This window comes from Rhinatrema bivittatum, chromosome 9, assembly GCF_901001135.1.
Source record: "Rhinatrema bivittatum chromosome 9, aRhiBiv1.1, whole genome shotgun sequence".
Taxonomy (NCBI): domain Eukaryota; kingdom Metazoa; phylum Chordata; class Amphibia; order Gymnophiona; family Rhinatrematidae; genus Rhinatrema; species Rhinatrema bivittatum.
Window position 1 is genome coordinate 11708752 of NC_042623.1, and position 25001 is coordinate 11733752.

At 42.8% G+C, this 25001-nt stretch overlaps 1 protein-coding gene across 3 annotated transcripts in view; it reads left to right on the top strand.

Moving 5' to 3' along the window:
• Positions 1-25001, top strand: part of UPF2 (UPF2 regulator of nonsense mediated mRNA decay) — a 201823-nt gene that overhangs the window by 175258 nt on the left and 1564 nt on the right. For all 3 annotated transcript variants that reach the window (XM_029616810.1, XM_029616809.1, XM_029616811.1), the window contains exons 21-22: positions 19305-19446; positions 24364-24484. In XM_029616810.1, coding sequence (XP_029472670.1) covers positions 19305-19446; positions 24364-24484 — 263 coding nt within the window. The remainder of the gene's footprint in view (positions 1-19304; positions 19447-24363; positions 24485-25001) is intronic.

Sequence of the window (25001 nt, forward strand, 5' to 3'; positions counted from 1 at the left end):
AAGTCAGAGGGGAAGAGGCTCTCTTGGATGATGTCAGCAGCCCAGTCTTATATAAATGATCTTCAGACCTAGCTGCTTTGCCTCAGCAACATGTCTCCTGCCTTTGCAGTCTATGTGGCCTCGAGTTCCCAGTTCCTGTCTCCTGTGTTCCTGATTGTTTATCCTGCCTTGCCTCACCTTATCTTCCTTGTACAGCCTACCTTGCCCTTCTGTATCATCCAGTGTCTTCAGTGTGTATTTGTCTACCCCTGGCCTGACCCTTCAAACCTTGACCTCTTGCCTGGACCTGACCATGATTGTCTGCTGACTGGACCTGACCATCTTTTAGCTGCCTGCCCTGATCTTGGTGGTCTCTGACTCCAGTAAGCCGTTAGACTCTTGTTCTTTTCACTGCCCTAGGGACCCACATAAGTCCTGTTGGCTACCAGAACTCAAGGGCTCAACTTGCAGGAAAGGAGGCTAGCATAAGTGAAGCTCACCTATGAGGCTGTGGCACTACACTGCAGCGCAAAGAACTCACCCCCACACTACCTTTCACAGAGGAGGGTCCACTGGGGAGAGGAAGGAACCTCCTCTGTGAAAGGTAGTGTGGGGGGTGAGTGCAGGCAGGGTAAGAAGGAGAGATTGATGGAGGGGTTGCACTTCTGATAATTTGTTTTGGTTATCATTTGGGGTCATGCAAATTTTCAAGTGCTAAAATGGGGTCACATCGACTAAAAGTTTGGGAAGCCCTGATTTAGAGGAACTGAAACAAATCTCAGTGAACCTGGAAGATGTACCAGGGCAAATTGACAAAATAAAGAGTAGTAGATCACCTGGACCAGATGGTATACATCCCAGAGTGCTGAAAACTGAGAAATGAAAGTGTGGACCTGCTATTGGAAATCTGTAATCGATCAATAACATCATCTATGGTACCTGAAGACTGGAAGGTTGCCAATTTTTAAAAAGAGATCAAGGGGTGATCCAGGAAATTACAGTTCAGTGAGTCTGATGTCTCTGCAGGCAAAATGGTAGAAACTCTCATAAAGAACAAAACTGCTGAACATATAGATAGGCAGAGTTTAATGGGGCAAAATATCATGAATTTAGCCAAGGGAAGTCTTGCCTCACAAATTTGCCACTTTTTTTTTTGAAGGTGTAAATAAACATGTGGATAAAGGTGAGCCAGTTGACATAATGTATCTGGATTTCCAGAAAGCATTTGACAAAGTCCTTCATGAGAGACTTATTAGGAAATTAGAAAGTCATGGGATAGGGGGCAGAGACCTGTTGTAGATTGGAAACTAGATAAAAGATAGAAAACAGAGTGTAGGGCTTTCCCAATGGAAAAAGGTGAATAGTGGAGAGCCCCAGGGATCTGTTCTGGGACCGATGCTTTTTAACATATTTTTATAAGTGACCTGGAAAGGGGAACAACAAGTGAGGTGATCAAATTTGCCAATGACACAAAATTATTCAAAGTTGTCAAATCACAAGAGGATTGTGAGAAATTGCAAGAGGACCTTGGGAGATTGGGCCTGCAAATGGCAAACGAAATTTAATGTGGACAAGTGCAAAGTGATGACTTAGGGAAGAGAAACACAAATTATAGCTACACAATGCAAGGTTCCACATTAGGAGTCACCACTCAGGAAAAGGATCCAGGAGTCATTGTTGAAAATACATTGACATCTTCTGCTCAGTGTGCAGCAGCAGCCAAGAAAGCAAATAGGATGCTGGGATTATTAGGAAAGGAATGGAGAATAAAACAGAGAATATCATAATGCCTCTGTATCACTCCATGGTGTGACCTCATCTTGTGTTTATATATCATACACAAACAGAATGCTGGGGATTATTAGGAAAGGACTGGAGAATAAAACAGAGAATATCCTAATGCCTCTGTATCACTCCATGGTGCATCCTCATCTTGTGTTCATATATCATACACATAAAGAATGCTGGGGATTATTAGGGAAGGAATGGAGAATAAAACAGAGAATATCATAATGCCTCTGTATCACTCCATGGTGCATCCTCATCTTGTGTTCATATATCATACACAAACAGAATGCTGGGGATTATTAGGAAAGGAATGGAGAATAAAACGGAGAATATCATAATGCCTCTGTATCACTCCATGGTGCATCCTCATCTTGTGTTCATATATCATACACAAACAGAATGCTGGGGATTATTAGGAAAGGACCGGAGAATAAAACAGAGAATATCATAATGTCTCTGTTTCACTCCATGGCGCATCCTCATCTTGTGTTCATATATCATACACAAACAGAATGCTGGGGATTATTAGGAAAGGAATGGAGAATAAAACAGAGAATATCATAATGTCTCTGTATCACTCCATGGTGCATCCTCATCTTGTGTTCATATATCATACACAAAAAGAATGCTGGGGATTATTAGGAAAGGAATGGAGAATAAAACAGAGAATATCATAATGCCTCTGTATCACTCCATGGTGCATCCTCATCTTGTGTTCATATATCATACACAAACAGAGTGCTGGGGATTATTAGGAAAGGAATGGAGAATAAAACAGAGAATATCATAATGCCTCTGTATCACTCCATGGTGCATCCTCATCTTGTGTTCATATATCATACACATAAAGAATGCTGGGGATTATTAGGGAAGGAATGGAGAATAAAACAGAGAATATCATAATGTCTCTGTATCACTCCATGGTGCATCCTCATCTTGTGTTCATATATCATACACAAACAGAATGCTGGGGATTATTAGGAAAGGAATGGAGAATAAAACAGAGAATATCATAATGCCTCTGTATCACTCCATGGTGTGACCTCATCTTGTGTTCATATATCATACACAAACAGAATGCTGGGGATTATTAGGGAAGGAATGGAGAATAAAACAGAGAATATCATAATGCCTCTGTATCACTCCATGGTGCATCCTCATCTTGTGTTCATATATCATACACAAACAGAATGCTGGGGATTATTAGGAAAGGACTGGAGAATAAAACAGAGAATATCATAATGTCTCTGTATCACTCCATGGTGCATCCTTATCTTGTGTTCATATATCATACACAAACAGAATGCTGGGGATTATTAGGAAAGGAATGGAGAATAAAACAGAGAATATCATAATGCCTCTGTATCACTCCATGGTGCATCCTCATCTTGTGTTCATATATCATACACAAACAGAATGCTGGGGATTATTAGGAAAGGAATGGAGAATAAAACAGAGAATATCATAATGCCTCTGTATCACTCCATGGTGCAACCTCATCTTGTGTTCATATATCATACACACACAGAATGCTGGGGATTATTAGGAAAGGAATGGAGAATAAAACAGAGAATATCATAATGCCTCTGTATCACTCCATGGTGCATCCTCATCTTGTGTTCATATATCATACACAAACAGAATGCTGGGGATTATTAGGGAAGGAATGGAGAATAAAACAGAGAATATCATAATGTCTCTGTATCACTCCATGGTGCATCCTCATCTTGTGTTCATATATCATACACACACAGAATGCTGGGGATTATTAGGAAAGGAATGGAGAATAAAACAGAGAATATCATAATGCCTCTGTATCACTCCATGGTGCATCCTCATCTTGTGTTCATATATCATACACAAACAGAATGCTGGGGATTATTAGGAAAGGAATGGAGAATAAAACAGAGAATATCATAATACCTCTGTATCACTCCATGGTGCAACCTCATCTTGTGTTCATATATCATACACAAACAGAATGCTGGGGATTATTAGGAAAGGAATGGAGAATAAAACAGAGAATATCATAATACCTCTGTATCACTCCATGGTGCAACCTCATCTTGTGTTCATATATCATACACAAACAGAATGCTGGGGATTATTAGGAAAGGAATGGAGAATAAAACAGAGAATATCATAATGCCTCTGTATCACTCGATGGTGCATCCTCATCTTGTGTTCATATATCATACACAAACAGAATGCTGGGGATTATTAGGAAAGGAATGGAGAATAAAACAGAGAATATCATAATGTCTCTGTATCATTCCATGGTGCATCCTCATCTTGTGTTCATATATCATACACAAACAGAATGCTGGGGATTATTAGGAAAGGACTGGAGAATAAAACAGAGAATATCCTAATGCCTCTGTATCACTCCATGGTGCATCCTCATCTTGTGTTCATATATCATACACAAACAGAATGCTGGGGATTATTAGGAAAGGAATGGAGAATAAAACAGAGAATATCCTAATGCCTCTGTATCACTCCATGGTGCATCCTCATCTTGTGTTCATATATCATACACAAACAGAATGCTGGGGATTATTAGGAAAGGAATGGAGAATAAAACAGAGAATATCATAATGTCTCTGTATCACTCCATGGTGCGACCTCATCTTGTGTTCATATATCATACACAAACAGAATGCTGGGGATTATTAGGAAAGGACTGGAGAATAAAACAGAGAATATCATAATGCCTCTGTATCACTCCATGGTGCATCCTCATCTTGTGTTCATATATCATACACAAACAGAATGCTAGGGATTATTAGGAAAGGAATGGAGAATAAAACAGAGAATATCATAATGCCTCTGTATCACTCCATGGTGCATCCTCATCTTGTGTTCATATATCATACACAAACAGAATGCTGGGGATTATTAGGAAGGGAATGGAGAATAAAACAGAGAATATCATAATGCCTCTGTATCACTCCATGGTGCATCCTCATCTTGTGTTCATATATCATACACAAACAGAATGCTGGGGATTATTAGGAAAGGAATGGAGAATAAAACAGAGAATATCATAATGTCTCTGTATCACTCCATGGTGCGACCTCATCTTGTGTTCATATATCATACACAAACAGAATGCTGGGGATTATTAGGAAAGGAATGGAAAATAAAACAGAGAATATCATAATGTCTCTGTATCACTCCATGGTGCGACCTCATCTTGTGTTCATATATCATACACAAACAGAATGCTGGGGATTATTAGGAAAGGAATGGAAAATAAAACAGAGAATATCATAATGTCTCTGTATCACTCCATGGTGCGACCTCATCTTGTGTTCATATATCATACACAAACAGAATGCTGGGGATTATTAGGAAAGGAATGGAAAATAAAACAGAGAATATTACATCTCAAGAAAGATATAGCAGAATTAGAAAAGGTACAGAGAAGGGTGACCAAGATGATAGAGAGGATGGAACAATTCTCCTATGAAGAAAGGCTAAAGAGGTTAGGACTCTTCAGCTTGGAGAAAAGATGGCTGACGAGAGATATGATAGAGGTCTTTAAAATGAGTGGAGTGGAACGAGTAAACATTAATCAGTTTACGCTTTCAAAAAGTACAAAGACGAGGGGACACTTAATGAAGTTACTAGATCTATTTAAAACTAATAAGAGAATTTTTTTTTTTTTACTGAACATATAATTAAGCTCTGGAATTCTTTGCCAGAGGATGTGGTGAAAGCTATTAGTATAGCTGCGTTAAAAAGAAAAAAAAAAAGTTTAGACAAGTTCCTGGAGGAAAAGTCCATTAACCATTATTAAGGCAGAGTTGCAGATATCCACTGATTAATCTTGGGATAAGCAGCTTGGAATCTCTCTGCCTCTTGGGAACCTGCTAGGCATTTGTGACCTGGCTTGGCCACTGTTGGAAACAGGATGCTGGGCTTGATGGACCCTTGGTCTGACCCAGTATGGCAAGCCTTCTGCTCTTATTTGTAGTAAGTGGACTTGTTTTGTTTGCCTACTAGGTGGTGTATTAGTGTTCTAAGGTTTGGTATAATGCTTGCCCTAGCTGTCTTTTTATAGATAAGGTTGCTGCTGTTTGAGTCCTGAGAGTTACTGCTGTTATGGTATGGCAAGGTTTTAGGCGTTGTGTTTTGTTTTTTTTGTACGGTTTTGTCTTACTTCACAAAGTGTTTGGCATTGGAGGGAGTTTCTTTTGCTGTGACTGAAGTGACACCATGATTTGAATATATTTTTTTTGCATGTCCTAGTTCTGTTCTGCACCTTTTGCAAATCTTTAAGTTCTCATGATGATTATTATGATTATTGCTGTTTTATTTTAGTTATGGTATTATCTGCACTTTTGGAAAGGATTCATAAAATAATACATTTGGTTTATTACGTGATTGGATCTGATGTTTCTGTTAAGTTTTTCTTTTCACAAGATGTGTATTTATAAACTGCAATAAATATAAAAAATATAGATAAAATAAGGAATTGTTGATGCTGGTATGTGCTTGAAATAATAGAATTAAAATATTTTAAAACTTTACTCATGATGAAACTATTTAGAAATCCATTGTCAGGTGCACTGTAAGGCCTTAATTATTGATAAGATAACTAGTAAGGCCTAGCCTGTATGTCAGTTGCCCACTCATGTTAACCTCTGGCCCCCCCAAAAAATTAATTTCTGGCTATGCCACTGGGCAAAACATGTATGGGTGGGGTTTTTTTGTTTCTTTTTTAAATATTCAAAACAGTAGGCGGAGTTGCCTCCCCAGACTCAACCTCACCCTGGGAACGCCCATAAAATACATGCACTGTTGACATTCATGTGTACTTTTACCTGCATAGAGGGTGGGCAGTAATCGAACAGCCCATTTCCATGGATAAAACAGTGTTTTACATATGCAAATGGTTTTCAGTATTGTCCTTAACCAGCCGTATTTTAGCTGCTGTTTGCATTAGTCTGCCCCTCAGGTGAGATGTAATTGAAGAAATAAAACCTGCAACTGCCCTGGGACTTCTAATTGAAGAGTATCTTTTACTGAGGTCCTCAACTTTCTGCTGGAATATTTCATCTTCTGGACATTCATCAAGTATTGTTGCAGCACAGCTCATTTTATTCGGAGAAAGTTCTTTTTCACTCAATGCACAATTAAGCTCTGGAATTTGTGGCCAGAGGATGTGGTTAGTGCAGTTGGTGTAGCTGGGTTTAAAAAAGGATTGGATAAGTTCTTGGAGGATAAGTCCATTACCTGCTATTAAGTTGACTTAGAAAATAGCCACTGCTTTTACTAGCAACAGTAACATGGGATTGACTTAGTTTTTGGGTAATTGCCAGTTTCTTATGGCCTGGATTAGCCACTGTTGGAAACAGGATGCTGGGCTTGATGGACCCTTGGTCTGACTCAGTATGGCATGTTCTTATGAATGAATTTTCAAAGATGTTTCATGGTAACAATAACATGTATGCATGTATGTTAGGTTATAACCCTCAAGTACCCACATAAGAACCACTATACTGGCTCACACTAAGGATCCATGAAGCCCAGTATCCTGTTTTCCAATAGTGGCCAGTTTACATCACAAATACCTGGCAGGATTTCACATAGTATTTATTTTATTTATTTATTTATTTTTAATTTTTATATACCGAAGTTCTTGTGGGAATTACAAATCACTCCGGTTTACATAAAACGATGAACTGCCCAACAGCGGATGGGGGCTTTACATAGAACTGTAGAACATAAGGAACAATAAAACCGGATGTCAATTTAACATAGTAATAATAAATATAATATAATATAATATGTACATACAATTTAACTATTTAACGTAGTAGAGATGACCTGTCAAATCTACCATATAGATACAATAAGAGTAATATAGTGAACTTATGGATTCAAAAATTGATTGAGCAGTTGTGGAGTCCTGATAGTAGGAATAGGTGAGATGTCGATAATTTAGGGATACTATTATTTAGGAAGTCCTCTTGTCTAAGTATCATTGAGAATCTGGGAAGGCTTGTTGGAAAAGCCAGGTCTTCAGTCTTTTTTTGAACTCTTGATGTAGGTTCCATGCTGCTAATACTCAGGGATAAACAGTGTCTTTCCTCAAGTCTTTCTGGTTAAGAACAGTTTATGGACTTTTTCTCCTGGAACTTGTCCAAACCTTTTTTTAAACCCAGTACACTAACTGCCTTTACCACATCCCCTGGCAATGAATTCCAGAGCTTAATTGTGCATTGAGTAAAATAATTTTCTCTAATTTGTTTTAAATGTGCTACTTACTAACTTCATGGAGTGTCCTCTAGTTTCTGTGTTTGGTGAAAGCTTAAACAGCCAATTTGTGTTTACGTTCCACTCCACTTAAGATTTTATAGACTTCTATCATAGCTCCTCTCAGCCATCTCTTCTTCAAGCTGAATGGCTTCTTTAGCCTTTTCCTAAATACCTAAAGTACCTGAATGTAATCCACTTTGTAGGGTCTGAAAGGTGGAATATAAATCAAATAACAAGGGAGCTGTTCCATCCCCTTTATCATTTTGATTGCCCTTCTCTATACCTTTTCTGTGTCCGTTATATCTTTATTGAAGTGCAGCGATCAGAGTAATACAGAGGCATTATGATATGCTCTATTCCTTTCCTAATAATTCCTAGCATTCTGTTTGCTTTTTTGACCGCTGCAGCACATTGAGTCATGATTTCCATGTATTGTCCACCACACTGCCTAGATTCCTTTCCTGGGTGGTGACTTCTAATACTGATAAGTGTGGGAGCTTGCTGGGCAGACCGGATGGGCCGTTTGGTCTTTTCTGCCGTCATTTCTATGTATCTATGTATGTTTCTATGAATCTAACATGGTGCAACTGCAGTTTGGATTATTTTTCCCTAATTACATCACTTTGCATTTGTCCACATTAAATGGTATCTGCCATTTGAATGCACAAGGTGGTCCTGCAATTTCTCACACTTCGCTTGTGATTGAACAACTTGGAATTGCAATGTGTGTCGCACATTTACTGGAGTGAAAGAGTTGTGGGGCGTTCGGGGACACGGTTCGGAAGGACACGCGTGTTTCTATTTTGTAAGAGGTATACGTGCATATATTACTGAACATCTATAAAATAGGTAGAGAAAGTAAGCGTCTTCTGGCACTACTACAACATACATGCATGCTTTCAGGGCAGAAATATGTGGCACCCACCATACAGTTTAGAAAGCATTTTCAGGAATCTCTGTGCATGCAAATTGTGTACAGCAGATAGGGGTTTTTTTAAAAGTTGGGCTCAGTGTGTCCTTTATGCTGGTAATTTTCAGAAGCATTTCCACGTGCACAATGCGGCTTCCTGCCCACCCAATATGCGGATGAACTTGTGCACCTGTGTCCTGTATGCACATAAGTTTGTGCCCTGAGCATCCTTTTGCATTTCCAGCAGTTTGCATGTAAAAAACATCTGTACACAATTAGCAGATGTAATCTTGTGCTGGTAGTTTTGGCCAGACAATGCAAATTTGTTTCCTTTGAAAACTGGTGTTGTTTTCTGCACATATTTAACTTAAAACGAATGCAGGCTGTTACAAAATGATCCCCTTTTATATGCTAGAAAACTGCCCAGAGATAGTGGAATCCAGAGGTCCATGTGTGTTCTTCTACAGCTCTGATCAGCAACTCATAGGGCAAAGGGTGCCCTGTGATATCTGTTAACATGCCACCTTGTTCTTGGCCTGTACAAACTGAACAAAAGCATTAAACCAGCAGCACTAGGAATCTGTGTATATTCTTCTGTGTCATTGGGGAGTTAAACAATATTCATAAGTCTTGTTTTTCTTTGGTTTTGAATTTTATTGTTCAGGAGATGTTGGTGTTCAGTCTTTTAAAGCTCCTCTTACTCACATTTCTTACCAATATGACTCTAAAGTGTATAGTGGTGCTGCTGTGCTAATAATCATCAGAGCCACATTCAGGGAGGGTAGTATTTGGAAGCCATTTACCTGTGCCTGTTTGAATGTCCTTGCCCCTTACCCCCAGGTAAAAGTAAGCACGAGGATCAGCAGCAGACATGCTGAAGCAACGCTCAGATTAGATTTTCAATTATCCCAGGACAAGCAGGATGCTAGTCCTCACATATGGGTGACGACCCTGACGGAGCCCTGTAGCGGAAAACTTTCTGTCAAAGTTTCTAGAAAACTTTTCACTGGCTGTGTGAGCCTACTGAGCATGCCCAGCATGCCATAATTCCTCAAGCTACAGGGGTCTCCCTTCAGTCGTCTTTTTTCCGCGCTGCTTTTAGCCTCGCGGTTAGAGAGCCCTCTGTGGTAATTACCACAATTTATTTTCCTTAGCGGAAAAACTTTTAAAATTTATCCCTCTACAAGAGTCTCCCTTATTTTATTGGTAAAAAAACTTTTTTGATCGGGACAGTTTTTGACTAAAAGTTTAGTCAGAAGGCTGTTGATGGCTGTCCGGCCTTTACAGTGGCCACAGGTTTTAAGAAGTGCCCTAATTGTAATCGCACTATGTCCATTACGGACCCACACTCTGAGTGTGTACTTTGTTTAGGCGAAAAACATGACATCTTAACATGTCCTCAGTATGCTGAAATGACATCAAAGGGCAGACTGGCTCGTCTGGAAAAGATGGAGCATCTTTTTCATCTCCAATTGCTGCCATCGACTTAGACGTCCACGCAGTCATCTCCGGCCGGAGTGGCAAAAAAAGTTAGTAATAAAAACAAAATGCCGTCCAGATGGAAAAGGTGATCGAATATCACAGACTTCTTCTCGGTCGTCTGTCAAATCCACCGCGATACTCGAAAAGAAGGTCGTTGAACACGGTGAGAGGCATCAACATCATCGTCCTTCGATTCCCGATCCGACTCCGGTGCTCGATACACAACTAGAGATGAATTTCGTTTTTTTACTACCGGGTCCTTTTTTTGAGTCGGACGCTTCAGGGTAAAGCTCGTTTTTCCTCAGTTTTTTGGAAAAACGAAACTGGCCCAAAAAAAGGCGCAGGAAAACGAAGCTAAAAAAAACCCACCCCAAGCATTAAAATTCACCATAATACATTAAATACAACCCCCCCTCCATCCCGATCCCTCCCCAAGACTTACTAACATCCCTGGTGGTTCAGTGGGGTCCCGCGAGGGATTTCTCTCTCCCTGCTGTTGAGCTGTCTGGCCTGCCTCGCTCAAAATGGTGCCGATAGCCTCTGACCTATGTCACAGGGGCTTCCGGTGCCATTGGTCAGCCCCTGTCACATGGCCATCGGGGCCATCTTGTGCTCCTACCATGTGACAGGGGCTGACCAATGGCACCAGTAGCCCCTGTGACATAGTATGGGCAAAGGCTATCGGCGCCATTTTGATTATTGGCAGCCGACGGATAGATTGCTCCCAGACCCCTGCTGGACCCCCAGGGACTTTTGACAAGTCTTTGCATGGTCTTCGCAAGTCTTCGCATGGTAGGGGCACAAGATGGCGCCGATGGCCATGTGACAGGGGCTGACCAATGGCACTGGTAGCCCCTGTGACATAGTAGGTCAGAGGCTATCGGCACCATTTTGAGCGAGGCAGGCCCGACAGCCCGACAGCAGGGAGGGAGAAATCCCTCGCGGGACCCCGCTGGACCACCAGGGATGTTAGTAAGTCTTGGGGAGGGATCGGGATGTGGGGCGGGGGGGTTGAATTATACTAAATTTTAATGCTTGGGGTGGTTTTTTATTTAAAAAAATAAAATGTGCTCCTTCCCCCCATACAAACCCGAAAAACAAATTTTTTTTGGAGTTCAGGGCAAATCTGTTTCGGGGGGTGGGGTCCCCGAACAATGACGAATTAGGCAATTTCATTGAAATTGCCTAATTCGTCAAACAAATGCACATCTCTATACACAACTGCTTTTCATCAAGCAGATGTCAAAGAAACCTCTGATGGAGGACTCCTCGGTGCTTTCAAAGCCCAGCACTCCCAAGCCATCCCCACCGATATTGGTGCCGGGTACCACAATTCCACAGGGCTCTGTGGAACACCTGGTTGGGCCTTCACTGTACCCCCTATAGCTGCTCTGACCTCACCAGCTATTAGGGCGGAACTGGTCGGTTTCATCCACCAGGCAGTCCTCGAAGCTTTACGGGAGATGCTATCGATGCAGACATCAATGCCAATACAGGCACCGATGTCGATTCCACCGGTTCTGACTCCACCGCTGGCACCGTTGGTTTTACAGACTCCGATGCCGATTCCTGCATCAACACCGATGACAACACTACCATCGATGCCGGATCTTTCTTTATTAGCACCGATGCTAGCTAAGCTAGATGCCCTTATCGATGCCTTGCCGGTGCGCCTGCCACCATCGGGTGCAGAACCTCAATCTCCGATGCCCGATCCACTCCTGGGGCCATCGGGGATTTCGCAGCCAAGACCATCTTTTTCGCCTCTCCTTTCATCAATGCCACAAATCAATCCATCGATGCTTTCGGTGCCGCCATTCCACCCTCGCATGACTCCTCCACGACATTTTTCTCCAGATGTCTTGGATGATGGAGACACTGACACTTCCTCAGAGGACATATTGTCTAATCCATCCCCTCCACAGGAGACAAGGAAATCACCACCGGAGGACCTTTCCTTCTCAAATTTAATCAAGGAAATGGCAGATACCATTCCATTTCTACTGGTAACAGAAACAGACACCAGGCAAAAAACCTTAGAGGTTCTTCAGTTTGTGGATCCTTCTAAGGACATTTATTGCAATACCAGTTCATGAAGTGCTCGTGGAATTGCAACACAGATTGTGGGAACATCCTTGCACAATTTCACCAGTCAACAAATGTACTGATGCTACTTACCTTGTGCAGCAAATTCCAGGTTTCCAAAAACCTCAACTGCCGCACCAATCTATAGTGGTTGAATCCGCTCAGAAAAAAATCCAAAAGGATCAGGCCACACTCATCTACTCCTCCAGGGAAGGATCCATGTTAGTTTCCAGAATTGCGTCATACCAGTTATACATGACGCAATATCAGCGTAATCTATGGAAACAGGTCCAAGAATTTTCAACTTCACTTCCTCAACAATATCAAGAATCCTTTCAAAGCATCATGTACAAAGGATTAGAAGCAGGAAAGCACGAAGTCCGTTCAGCCTACGATGCTTTTGAAACCTCATCTAGAATGGCTGCAATGGGCATTAGTGCTCGCAGATGGGCCTGGCTCAAGGCTTCAGATCTTAGGGCAGAGGTACAAGAAAAGTTGGCTGACCTCCCTTGTAAGGGAGATAATTTTTTTGGAGAAAAAGTGCAGGATGCTTACTGCAGTTAAAGGAGCATTCTGAAACTTTGAAACAGCTATCTTCTGCTCCATCAGAAACACAACCTTCTACCAGATGAACTGTTAGGATACTAGATGGCCATATTATCATCCAAGACGATACTATCCTCCAGCAACTCGTGGCAGGGCATCAAGACCACCTCAGAGGAGCCAGACTAGGCAACCTAGAGCTCCTAGAACTCAACCTCCTCCTCAGAGAGGGCCTGCATTGGGATTTTGAGATATTGCCGGAGAACAACAGTCACGCCTCAAATCCATTTCCATACCTTCCTGTAGGAGGCAGGATTTCACATTTTCATTGCCAATGGTTGAGCATCACCACAGACCAGTGGGTACTCTCAATTGTATCTCATGGTTACCATCTCTATTTTCTTGAAATTCCAAACGACAGTCCACCAGGATCACATTGGCTACATCATCATTACTCCATACTTCCACACACAGAATTTTCCACCCTCCTGAGAGCCAGGGCTATAGAACCTGTACCTGTTATTGTTTGTAAGGTTTTGGGTGGACCCTTGGACACTGTGGTTGCTGACCATGCCCATGGGGGAAAGTCCCGTGAGGGGCCACAGGTCAGGCTCAGCTTAGGACACACAACACAGATAGATCTTTTATTAACAGTATTGAGGAGCCACCAGAGGTGGCAGTAGTGAGCAGAAATGAAGCCCGGCTGGGCTTGTAGTCCCTCAGGCTCTGGAACAGCGATCTCACAATGGCTGTGCTGTAGTGAAGAGAAACTGAGATAGTGAGTACAATGAAGTATATGCAGGGTTCTGGAATAGAGCCTCGTTGGTTGAGTACTCATACAGCGGTTTCTCTTGGTAGGAATCACAGGAGCTGGAATGGAGGCAGGCCCTCGAGGAGCGAGTACCTGGTTCCAGGGAACAGCTCTGAGAGAAGTAAATGGTAACTTACTGTTGGTGTAGGCAGCGGTATCTTCCAGGCAGACATGAAGTCCAGTCAGCGAGTCCGGGAACATGGGCCCTCGAGGAGCGAGTACCGGTTCCAGACAGCGACCTGAAAAAGAAGAGTGAGGCCCCCGAGGAGCGGGTACCCAAAATAGAGTAAGTCCAATAATGGAGAGGCAGAGTAGCTAGGTATGGAGAGCGAATCCCATCCGTAAGGAGTTCCAGTACGAATACCTGTCCTTGCTAACTCGATTAGCTAGCAGTAGTGTAGGCTTTTTGTATCCGGGATGCGTGACGTCATCACAGGGGGACACCCCTGAGGTTCGCGCCAAAGAAAGTATTTGAAGCAGGGCCGCATGGCGCGTGTGCCCTAAGGCAGCTGGACAGCATGGCGGGAGGCAGCGCCCAAGCCAGACCAGGCAGACGCCGTGGCAACCAAACATCCATCAACCACAGGAGGTGTCGCCAGAGAGGTAAGGAGGGCGGAGTGGAGACGTCGGGCAGCGACAGTTGAAACAATACCCCAACCTCGACAGGACAGAGGATTCTATTCCCGTTATTTCCTCATTCCAAAGAAAACCGGAGGCCTTCATCCCATCCTAGACCTTCGAAAACTCAACAAGTTTCTATGGAAAGAAAAGTTCAGGATGGTTTCCTTGGGTACAATGCTTCCTCTTCTTCAAACAGGAGATTGGCTCTGTTCTCTGGATCTTCAAAACGCATATGCTCACATCCCAATATTCCCTCCTCATCGCAAGTACCTACGCTTTTTGGTGGGACATCAACATTTTCAATATCGAGTTCTACCATTCGGCCTTGCCTCAGCACCATGGTTATTCACAAAATGCCTAGCTGTGGTAGCGGCACACTTGCGCAAACAAACCATCCATGTATTTCCCCATCTCGACGACTGGCTCATCAAAAGTCTTATCAAGAGACTTTACACTCAACTCGCTGACATATACAATCACACTACTTCACTCATTGGGATTTCTCATAAATTACAAAAAATCCCATCTTCTATCATCTCACATTCTTCAATTCATCGGCGCAGACTTGAACACCACAGTGTCCAAGGCCTTCCTTCCAAAAGACTGCGCACACATTCCTTTGACTTTAGCAAAAACTCTGCGTGCACAGAACACAGCGACAGCCCATCAGTTCCTCACTCTACTCGGTCACATGGCCTCCATGGTACATGTAACTCCCATGGCCAGATTAGCCATGAGAGTAACTCAATGGACATTGAGATCACAATGGCTCCAAGCCACTCAACCATTGTCACATCAAATCTAGATAACCCACCAGTTACATCTGTCCCTTCTCTGGTGGACAAACAAGGACAACTTGCTAGCAGGAAATTCTTTCCAGCAACCAGATCCACAAGTGACTTTAACTACAGATGCATCCACCTTAGGTTGGGGAGCTCACATAGGCAATCTCCAGACTCAAGGTACTTGGACAAAACTCGAAGCAACATTCCAAATCAATTTCCTGGAGCTTCGAGCTATACGTTATGCGCTTTGTGTTCAAGGACTGCCTTTCACACAAGACTGTTCTAATACAAACCGACAACACAGTTGCCATGTGGTACCTGAACAAACAAGGAGGTATGGGCTTGTATCTCCTTTGTCAAGAAGCCGCACAAATTTGGGGCTGGGCCCTGACACATTCCATGTTTCTCCAGGCCACTTATCTGGCGGGCATTCACAATGTAGTAGCAGACCATCTCTGTCATCAATTCCAACCTCACGAGTGGTCCCTGGATCCTTTAGTAGCGACCAGGATATTTCAACAGTGGACCTCTTTGCATCAGAACTGAATCACAAAGTGGTCAACCTTTTCTCCCTGCACAAGCAGAGAAACCAGTTAGCCAAGGACACCTTTGCTCGCCACTGGAATGCAGACCTTCTATAAGTGTATCCCCTGATACCGCTAATAACCAAGGCTCTAGTAAAGCTACAACAGGACAAAGGGGTCCATGATACTCATAGCCCCGTATTGGCCTCGACAGGTATGGTTTCCCATACTTCTCGATCAGGGAAACCATTCGCCTGGGCACAGCACTCACTCTCACAACTCAGGATCAGGGCCGGTTGTGCCATCCCACCCTTCAGTCCCTATCGCTGACTGCCTGGATGTTGAAAGCTTGATCTTGCAACCATTCAATCTTTCACCCAAGGTTTCTCAAGTGCTTGTAGCTTCATGTAGACCCTCCACTCGGAAGAACTATCATTCTAAGTGGAAAAGATTCACCATGTTGTGTACATAAAAAGTATTGACCCTTTTTCCTGCCCCATATCATCTTTACTAGACTATCTATGTCACCTTTCAGACTCTGGTCTCCAGACCTCGTCAGTGCGAGTGCATTTAAGTGCAATCTCAGCTTACCATCGTAGAATAGGGGATGCACCAGTATCAGTTCAACCTCTTGTTAGTAGGTTTATGAGAGGTTTAATTCACCTTAAACCCCCTATACAACCACCAGTCACAGAATGGGAACTAAATGTGGTGTTGACAAGTTGACAAGGCTCATGCATTCTCCTTTTGAACCCATGGCATCCTGTGATATTAAATTTCTTACATGGAAATCTCTCTTCCTAATAGCTATTACATCTTCTAGACGGGTTAGTGAGTTACAAGCACTTGTCACATACTCACCCTATACAAAATTCTTACATGATAGAGTGGTACTCCGTGCACATCCAAAATTCCTTCGCAAGATAGTTACGGAATTGCACTTAAATCAATCCATAGTCTTGCCCACATTCTTCCCAAAACCTCACACTCATCAAAGTGAGAGATCTTTGCACACCTTGGATTGTAAATGTGCACTTGCTTACAACCTGGATCGCACTGCAGTCCTCAGAAAATCCTCTCAACTCTGTTTCTTATGATATAAACAAACTGGGTGGCAAACAAACACTCTCCAATGGGTTTTCACATTGTATAGAGCTCTGCTATGAAAAAGCAGGCCTTCCTCTCCAAGGGCGAGTAAAGGCACATTCAGTACGAGCAATGGCAACCTCAGTAGCACACTATCGTTCAGTGCCAATAGCTGACACATGTAACGCTGCAACATGGGAGTTCTCTTCATACCTTCGCAGCCCATTACTGTTTGGATAAAGAGGGACGACAAGATTGGACCTTCGGACAATCTGTCTTGAAGAATTTGTTTCCAACATAATCCCAACTCCTTCTACATCCAACCTGCTGTGATTCAGGCTGCCTCATTTTTCCCAACACTACACCACTTGTTGTGCCTGTTGCACAAGTTGTACGCTGTTGGTCCATTACAAATATGACTCAGCCTGTAGCTTGCTAATCACCCATATGGGAGGACTACCATCCTGCTTGTCCTGGGATAAAGCAAAATTGCTTACCTTGTAATAGGTGTTATCCCAGGACAGCAGGATGTAGTCCTCACGAAACCCACCCGCCACCCGGCGGAGTTGGGTCCGATCCGTTTTATTATTGTATTTTTTGCTAACGCTTATTGCTACACACAAGACTGAAGGGAGACCCCTGTGGCTCGAGGGATCATGGCATGCTGGGCATGCTCAGAGTGCCAATCAAAAGCTTTCTAGAAACTTTGACAGAACGTTTTCCGTAATAGGGCTCTGTCAGTGACGTCACCCATATGTGAGGACTACGTCCTGCTGTCCTGGGATAACACCTATTACAGGTAAGCAATTTTGCTATCTAAGTGCATTGTTTAAGGGGAAAAGTGGGTGCTTTTTCCTAGACTGGTTTTCGAAGGGGAAGGATGCCTGTGCGTTCCCTCTGGGAACTGGTGCAAAGTCTGGGAGTAAATGTTCCATGGTCTTTGCATCTTTTCAGAATTGCCCTGGTACAGTATTAGTACAGGGCAGACTCGGGAGCTTTAGAAACAGGTGGTGTAGCTAGGATTAGAGAGACACATTATGGGCTTTTTGGCTTTCTTTTTACCCTTTTTCAATCTCCCCTTCCCTCGGATAGCATACGCTTGGCAAATGCTGGAGAGGCTCTTCCTCCAAGACACCCCCTCAGTACCAGCCTCTGACCAGTAGGAGCCACCACTGCAATAGTCCTTCCTCTGTCCTGGGCCAAGCATATCCAGGCTCTGCTTGAGCCACAAGGTTAGCATGGGATGCAGCAAATGAAGCGGCCTGGGAATAAAACCTAAACAGGAAGCAACTGAGCAAAGCTGTTTCTGTAGCCAGTGTAGATTCTAGCAGCCTTTAAGTGTCAGGTTGGTCAGCACCAACTTCTATGTTCTTGCCAACTCTCTCAAACCACAAACTTGAGGTGGCGATGCAGGTTAGTAGGGCAGCAAAATGCAAGAGCAAAGACCGAGATTGATTGACGTGAATCATATGCCTTCCTGTAAGCAGGTTTATGCTACAAAGGGGCCTCTGGGAGCCCTTAGTTAAATAACTTTATGGAAACCGTATTTCACCAAGTGGAGCATTGCTTATCAGAGCCATGGGATCAGTACATCACTTCTTGCAAGTGTGCAACACCTCACAGGGGAGAATACAGGCTTACAGAGAGTGGAGAATCAGTTAGGATGGATGGAGCATAACATCCAGTCTTTGAACGCTCTTCAAATAGTTATCCCTGCTTTTAATCCACAGGAAGGCTTAAAAAAAAAAAGTACAGTATATCTGTTTCCAGTTCTTCCACACAGTGAAGGAAACATTTCTTCCTGACCTTAAGTAGAAAAATCAGTGCTTAACTGGTTAGGTTGGTCAGTGTAGCTGGGTTTAAAAAAGATTTGGATAAGTTCTTGGTGGAGAAATCCTTAAACTGCTGTTAATCAGTGGGGAATGGCCTCTGCCATTACTGGCATCAGTAGCATGGGATCTTCTTGGTGTTTGGGTACTTGCCAGGTTCTTGTGACCTGGCTTGGTCACTGTTGGAGACAGGATGCTGGGCTTGATAGACCCTTGGTCTGACCCAGCATGGCAGCCTCTTATGTTCTTATGAGTCTAATACATTGATAAACTCATTGATAGTTTTCCTTCCAATTAGGTGTTGTACTCATGAGTGTCTCCGCTGACAAAATATTCTGTGAATTTTCTTTCCTCCTTTGAATGAAGAATTGCTTTGAAATTGTCCTTCCACGGGCTCCATGTCTCTCAGTTTGTAGCGTGCCTGAATTCTCTGCCTGAGGAACAGTCCTTCCTGCTGGCCCATGAGGGTTTCTCTGTTTCCAGAGCCTGTAGTCTCTAAAACAGTCTGTTCACATAACGTAAACTGCCGAGCTCGTTCTCTTAGGGAAGGTTTGATGTGTCTCTCACCCTTTTTTTTTTTTTCTTTCTTTCCAGTTTAAAATCCTTAATGTGCCCATGTCTTCCCAACTGGCTGCGAATCACTGGAACCAGCAACAGGCTGAACAAGAGGAGAGGATGAGAATGAAGAAGCTTACGCTGGACATCAATGAGCGGCAGGAACAAGAGGATTATCAGGGTATGCTAGAATTTACATAGCTCAAATACATCAGCTGTCGAGTTTGTCGTCTTCCAGTTACCTACATTGGGCCAATTAGTTTCCAGTTATCCAGAGAAAGACACAAAGCAGAACTTAATCCAGATGCACAGGTTAAAGGAGTGTGGCTGCAGCTCAGCACCGAGGCTCACAGAGGGGAGGAAGGGGGCCTGCGCTTCACTGACAGCCAGCGGTGCTGAGGAGGGGAGGGTGTGATGGGGAAAATCACTAGATTATAGAAGAGGTTTGTGACTGCACTTACAAGCTCATGCTTTTTGGCTCATCTCTATAAATCGTGTTTAGCGGACACTCCTGAATACCATTTTGAATAAAAGGATCAAATCTGTTTTTGTTGTAGGCTGTTTTGCTTTGACTTGAACCTGAGTAGCTTTGTGACGTTTCTAATTGTTGTTCATTAACGATTTTAATATAGTGGCAATATGATTGAAATTGGGCTACTCAAAACTTAGTCTGCTGCATTTTAACCATCATTGTCCAATTCAGTTCCAGTATTTGACTTGTTAAAATGTTTTCTGGACGCTGGCGATTTGGATGCAAGGATGCACCCAGTCGGGCACATGGCAGGAAGATGATTCTATAGTACAGCACAATGTTTCCTGATAAAGGATAACGAATGAAAAGTGCTGTACTGTAATGCAGGATCTGGTCATATCCTCTCAAAGAGGCAGGTGTAGGAAATGTTTTAAATCCCTTCAAAGTACTGGAAGAGCTGCCCATTTAAGTGGGAAATGGATTGGTTTTAATTAGTCCCAGAGTTTACACTCAAGGCTTTATCTAGGAAAGTTATTGGGTTACATTAAGGGATTTATGCTGATTTAACATGGTTTTACCTTGTTTGTGGTTTGTTCTGCAGGTTTATTGATGTGTTGGATTATATCATGGTTTTGCATTTACTCATTGTAATCCACCTTGTTTATTTTTTGTTTATTTTTATTTTAAAAGATGAAATATAAATCCCAGAAATTAAATCAGTGACAGAAATGGAGGTGAGGGGGCTTTCATCCATCCATCCATCCATCCATCCATCTGAAATGTCACCATGAAGAAGGGCATGAAAAGATAGACAATATTAATATCCCCAAATAAATAATGAAGCATGGGAGCCTCTTATTTTCCCACAAACCTTTCTTGGCTAGATCTAATGATGTGCTAAATAGGCTGGGATGCAGATCATCATATACACAATGATTCGTAACATAACTGAGTAAAATATTTAGAAGTCTTAATAACTTGCATGTATTTAGTGACTTTTATCCAATTAAGATCTTAAAATGCTTTGCAACATAATACATCAAAAAAATCAGGAGCACATTGCTGAGGCCTGGACTTCCTGAAAGCATGCGGAGAGGCACGGGGAAAAGAAAGCGTGTTCGTAATACTCAAGTACTGTTGGGTAATGTGAAACACTAGAGGAAACGGTGATGTCACTGCTGATAAAGAGGCTTGAAGCTGTACCTCAAGAGTTTTTCCAGTTTGTATTTCGCTACCTTTATCACCGGTGTGCTGAAGAGAGTAGCACGCAGTGACGAGGCGTGATGTATACGATAACTCCAAGGAGCGAGATGAAAGAATTACCTGCTTTGGTTTGATTCATATAGGCTGGGATTTCAGTGTTGGCACTGGTTTACTTGCATCTATTCATACTCGTCGTCGTCATCCATTGGTAAAGAAACAGTAACTGAAGAGGGAGCAGAACCGAGCCCATGCATGGACGGTAAAGCAAAGAAATTGATCATTAAGGCGCTGGAATATGCAATTGGAAAATAAGGGGATAATCTGAAAGGGAAAGTAGATGCAGATTTTTCCTTTAGAGAGGATGTAAATTAGGTACTGCCAGAATGCATCATCCAAAACGGCTGAAGTTTAATAAAGTGAGACACCCAAGGGGGTACAAACTGGTGGCAAGAACTTTCTAAGACAACTAGAAGGGGACAGGAAGTCTCTGCTTGAGACCGAGATATTTGGAGCAGGTCAGAACAAGGCATAGGATCAAAGGGGTCCGTTAACTGCCCCCAATTTCTCATTTAGGTTCTGAGAATAACTGGATCTTCTCCCCTGCTGGCACTGCCTAGCACCATCCCCACTGCTGCAAGTTGTCCCCCCACGCTGAACGGCCATGTCAGTCTCCCCCTATCAAAAATAGGGAAAAAGCCAGCATTCCCCTGGCTTTGAAAGTGCAAAACTGAGCGTGCGTTTATCTCCCCGCTCCGGGAATGCCTCAGAGCGCGTGCAGGGCAGGACTGTTTCCCCAAGGTACATAGCCGTTTAAATGGTGTGCTTACATTTCTCTCTTGGATCCTTTTACATTCGGGAAATACAGACGTTGCGTTGGACACTGTGGGAGTTATAGAGCAGCAAAGCTTCCCACTGCGTTTCTAAGATACTTTAAATGCGTGTCTCGAGCGGGATTACTGGAGATTAGGAAAACAGGCAGAAAAGACGAGTAAACTTGTCATGTAAGCAGATGAGTCTCTGGCACGGGATCAGGAATACTTTAACACAATTGAGTGACTGTCAGAAGAGAGCAAAGGGGCATTTCACATCTCTGACAATTAATACAACTTCATTTATTAGCATTGCTGTCTGTTTTCTCAGTTTTCTAAGACCTTCTGGACAGCATTTCCCAATCATATTAAGTCTGAATGGAAGATTGAATGAAAAAGGATAAAACTAAATGAGTTTTCTATTTGGTTACATTAAAAAGAAAACCAGTAAAGTTGGATTGCCAAAGAAAATACCTTAAAGCTTTCATCCCCAAGCCAAGAAGTGAGAGGCGGGAATATTTATAAAGAGGCAAAACTCCTGGGTAATAACAAAGGAAGCCTCATGGCTGGAAGGTGCTGCCAGGCCTCAAATAAACCATTGGAGCTATCTCATGTAGTGAAAAAACAACAGATGGCAAGGTGCCGGACTGGGAGGTGTTAGCTGACTTTTTTGTACCAAGCTAACATGAGCTTGGTACATCCATCAGCCCAAAAAACTCATGGACTGAGTCTAACTGCTCAGAAGGAAGTAGATGGTAAAGTTTGAGCTTTGAAGTCCATTTATTCAGTGTTAGATCCCTGTCGCTTTTCATCATTAAGAACGAGATGATAAAAAGGATGGTAAACAAGTCTGAGTGACGGTGAGGTCTTCGATAAGACCTATTAAGAAAGACCTTAGTCTCTCCAGCTGAGCTGCTGAATTATCATCCTGTTTCAAGCTTGCCAATAGCACACATTGTAGAGAAGATAGTATTGGGTCAGTTGGAGGATTATGTGAATGAAACGTTAATCTTGAATATTAGTCAGTATGGGTTTCCGTAAAAATCCTAATACTGAGTATTTCGTGCTGAGCCTGTTGGACTTTGTATGATGCTGTCTAGGTCATGGGGGTACAGGTATTCTCATTCAGCTTGATTTAAGTGTGGCGTTCGACACAGTTCATCATGAAACACTACTCCAGTGCTTAGCACTCTGTGGCCTGATTGGGTTAGATCACTTCTCACTAACAGGGTTCAAAGAGTGTCCCAGGGATCTGCTCTTTCAGTATTTTATGTAATATGTATTTATTCTCCCTGGGAGGGCATTACCACACTCTTTATAGGTTTAAGTATGTCATTTATGCTGCTGATATTATTTTTTTTTTTTCCATGTGGTCCCAAGGGAAAATTACCAGAATGTAGGCTGCTGATTATTTTTAGTAGGGTAACAGAGTGGTTGACTGATCACTTTCTGTATTTGAACATAAAGAAAACTAAGATTTTATGTGTTTGTCCTCCTAAAGTGCTGTGCCAGTTCAGACAGAGGTAAAATGTCTGGGAATCGTTTTAGACTCCCAGTTGTCATTGAAGGCCAAGTGTGTCATGTAGCCAAAGTAGCATTTTAGAAGCTGAAGATGATTAGGCCACTGAAACGTCTTTTGCCCTCTGATCTTTATCGGACTGTGGTTCAGGCTATCGTGTTGAGTACCACCAGAAAAGTTAATTCATGTTCCTCAGTTAGTGCAAACTGCCGCCGCTCGGGAGGAGGCTAGAGAGCTGCACTGCTTACCAGTAAAATGGAGGGCAAGATTTAGACGGCTGACTATGGTTTTTAAACTGCTAAAAATAAAGAATGCACAAGCTTGTGTTTTAAGAAGTGCAATAGAGCTGTGTACCCCAAAATGGGCATTTAGATCAGGGAGAACCTTGCAGTTGTGTGTTCCCTCGGCTAATCGGTATAAGTGCATACAAACCAGATTGGGAGCTCGCTCTTCAGGAGCAGCGATGGAATGGAAGAAATTGCCAAGAAGTCTCTGTGAGCAGCTGGATTTAAAGCTGGTGAAAAGAGGGTTTTCTGAAGAAGCTTTGGATTGTTAGTGTATTTTATTTTTGTATTTTGGAAAGTATTTGTAAGTGTATGCTGCGATATATTTTAAGATATTTCTGTATGTTAATTTTGTAACCCGCACTGAACATACGATAGGAAGCTGCGGGCTAGAAGATATTTTAAATAAATAAAATGGGGAAAATGCTTTCCTCTTAAAATGTGTGTTATCCTAATAAAAGTATCCTCCCAGCCCTAAAGCAAGCAATAACAGGCCCAGGCCTCTCTTTGAGATGGGGATTTGGCACCTTCAGCGTTTTGTGCCCTAGGATGGACAGAGCTCACTTACGTTTCATTATTGTCTCGGAGCGTGGGAGCAGCGTCCAGACGGTGGTTGAGGATTCGTAATATTTAACCTCCTTTTGACAGGTTTCCCTGTTGTAATTGAGCAATAATGATGACGTTAGAATCGCTAAGAGCATGGTGCACTTTGACCCCCTCTTTGAAAAGAAAAGTAATAGATTAATCCAAACTCACCATTAGAGTGTGTAAGAGAGAAAAGTGAGCATTTGTCCTTGTGCTTGGATTACAGAAATGTTACAGTCCCTGGCCCAGCGTCCGGCTCCAGCAAACACCAACCGTGAGCGGCGCCCTCGCTACCAGCATCCCAAGGGAGCACCAAATGCAGATCTAATCTTTAAAACTGGTGGGAGGTAAGTGGAGAGCCCAGCCCCTCTCTCTCTCCCCCCCTTTCCTCTAACGGACTAAGAAAAGTGAATTCTCTGTAAACTTGGAGCGTTGCTTGCAGGGGCTGTGCAGCCTGCTCTCTGTTAGGATCTGTTTGCAAGGCCCGACTCCCAACAGAAAATAAAATCATTTGTTGAAAGAGAGAGTGTGAGCAACTGAACGTTTAGAAGGTCTCTTATCTGAATATCTGGAAGTTCTTTATGAATGATAAATGGTAGTAATGGGGTCCTTTCCAACAGCGTTTCTGCACCTTATCCTCAACAATGGGCTTTTCCCAAGTCGTCCACCTGAGATGCAGGTAAACCCACCTAGGCCCAGTGCTGGGAAGAGGTTTACACTTACCTGTGCATACTTCTGCGTTTTCAAAACTATGCCTATAAACTTTTCTAGAAAACAGTCTGCGCACAAATAAGCAGGTGAACAACGTGCAAGTAGTTTTGGTGGGATAATTTTGGAAGGGAACGTATGCACATGCTTTGGAAA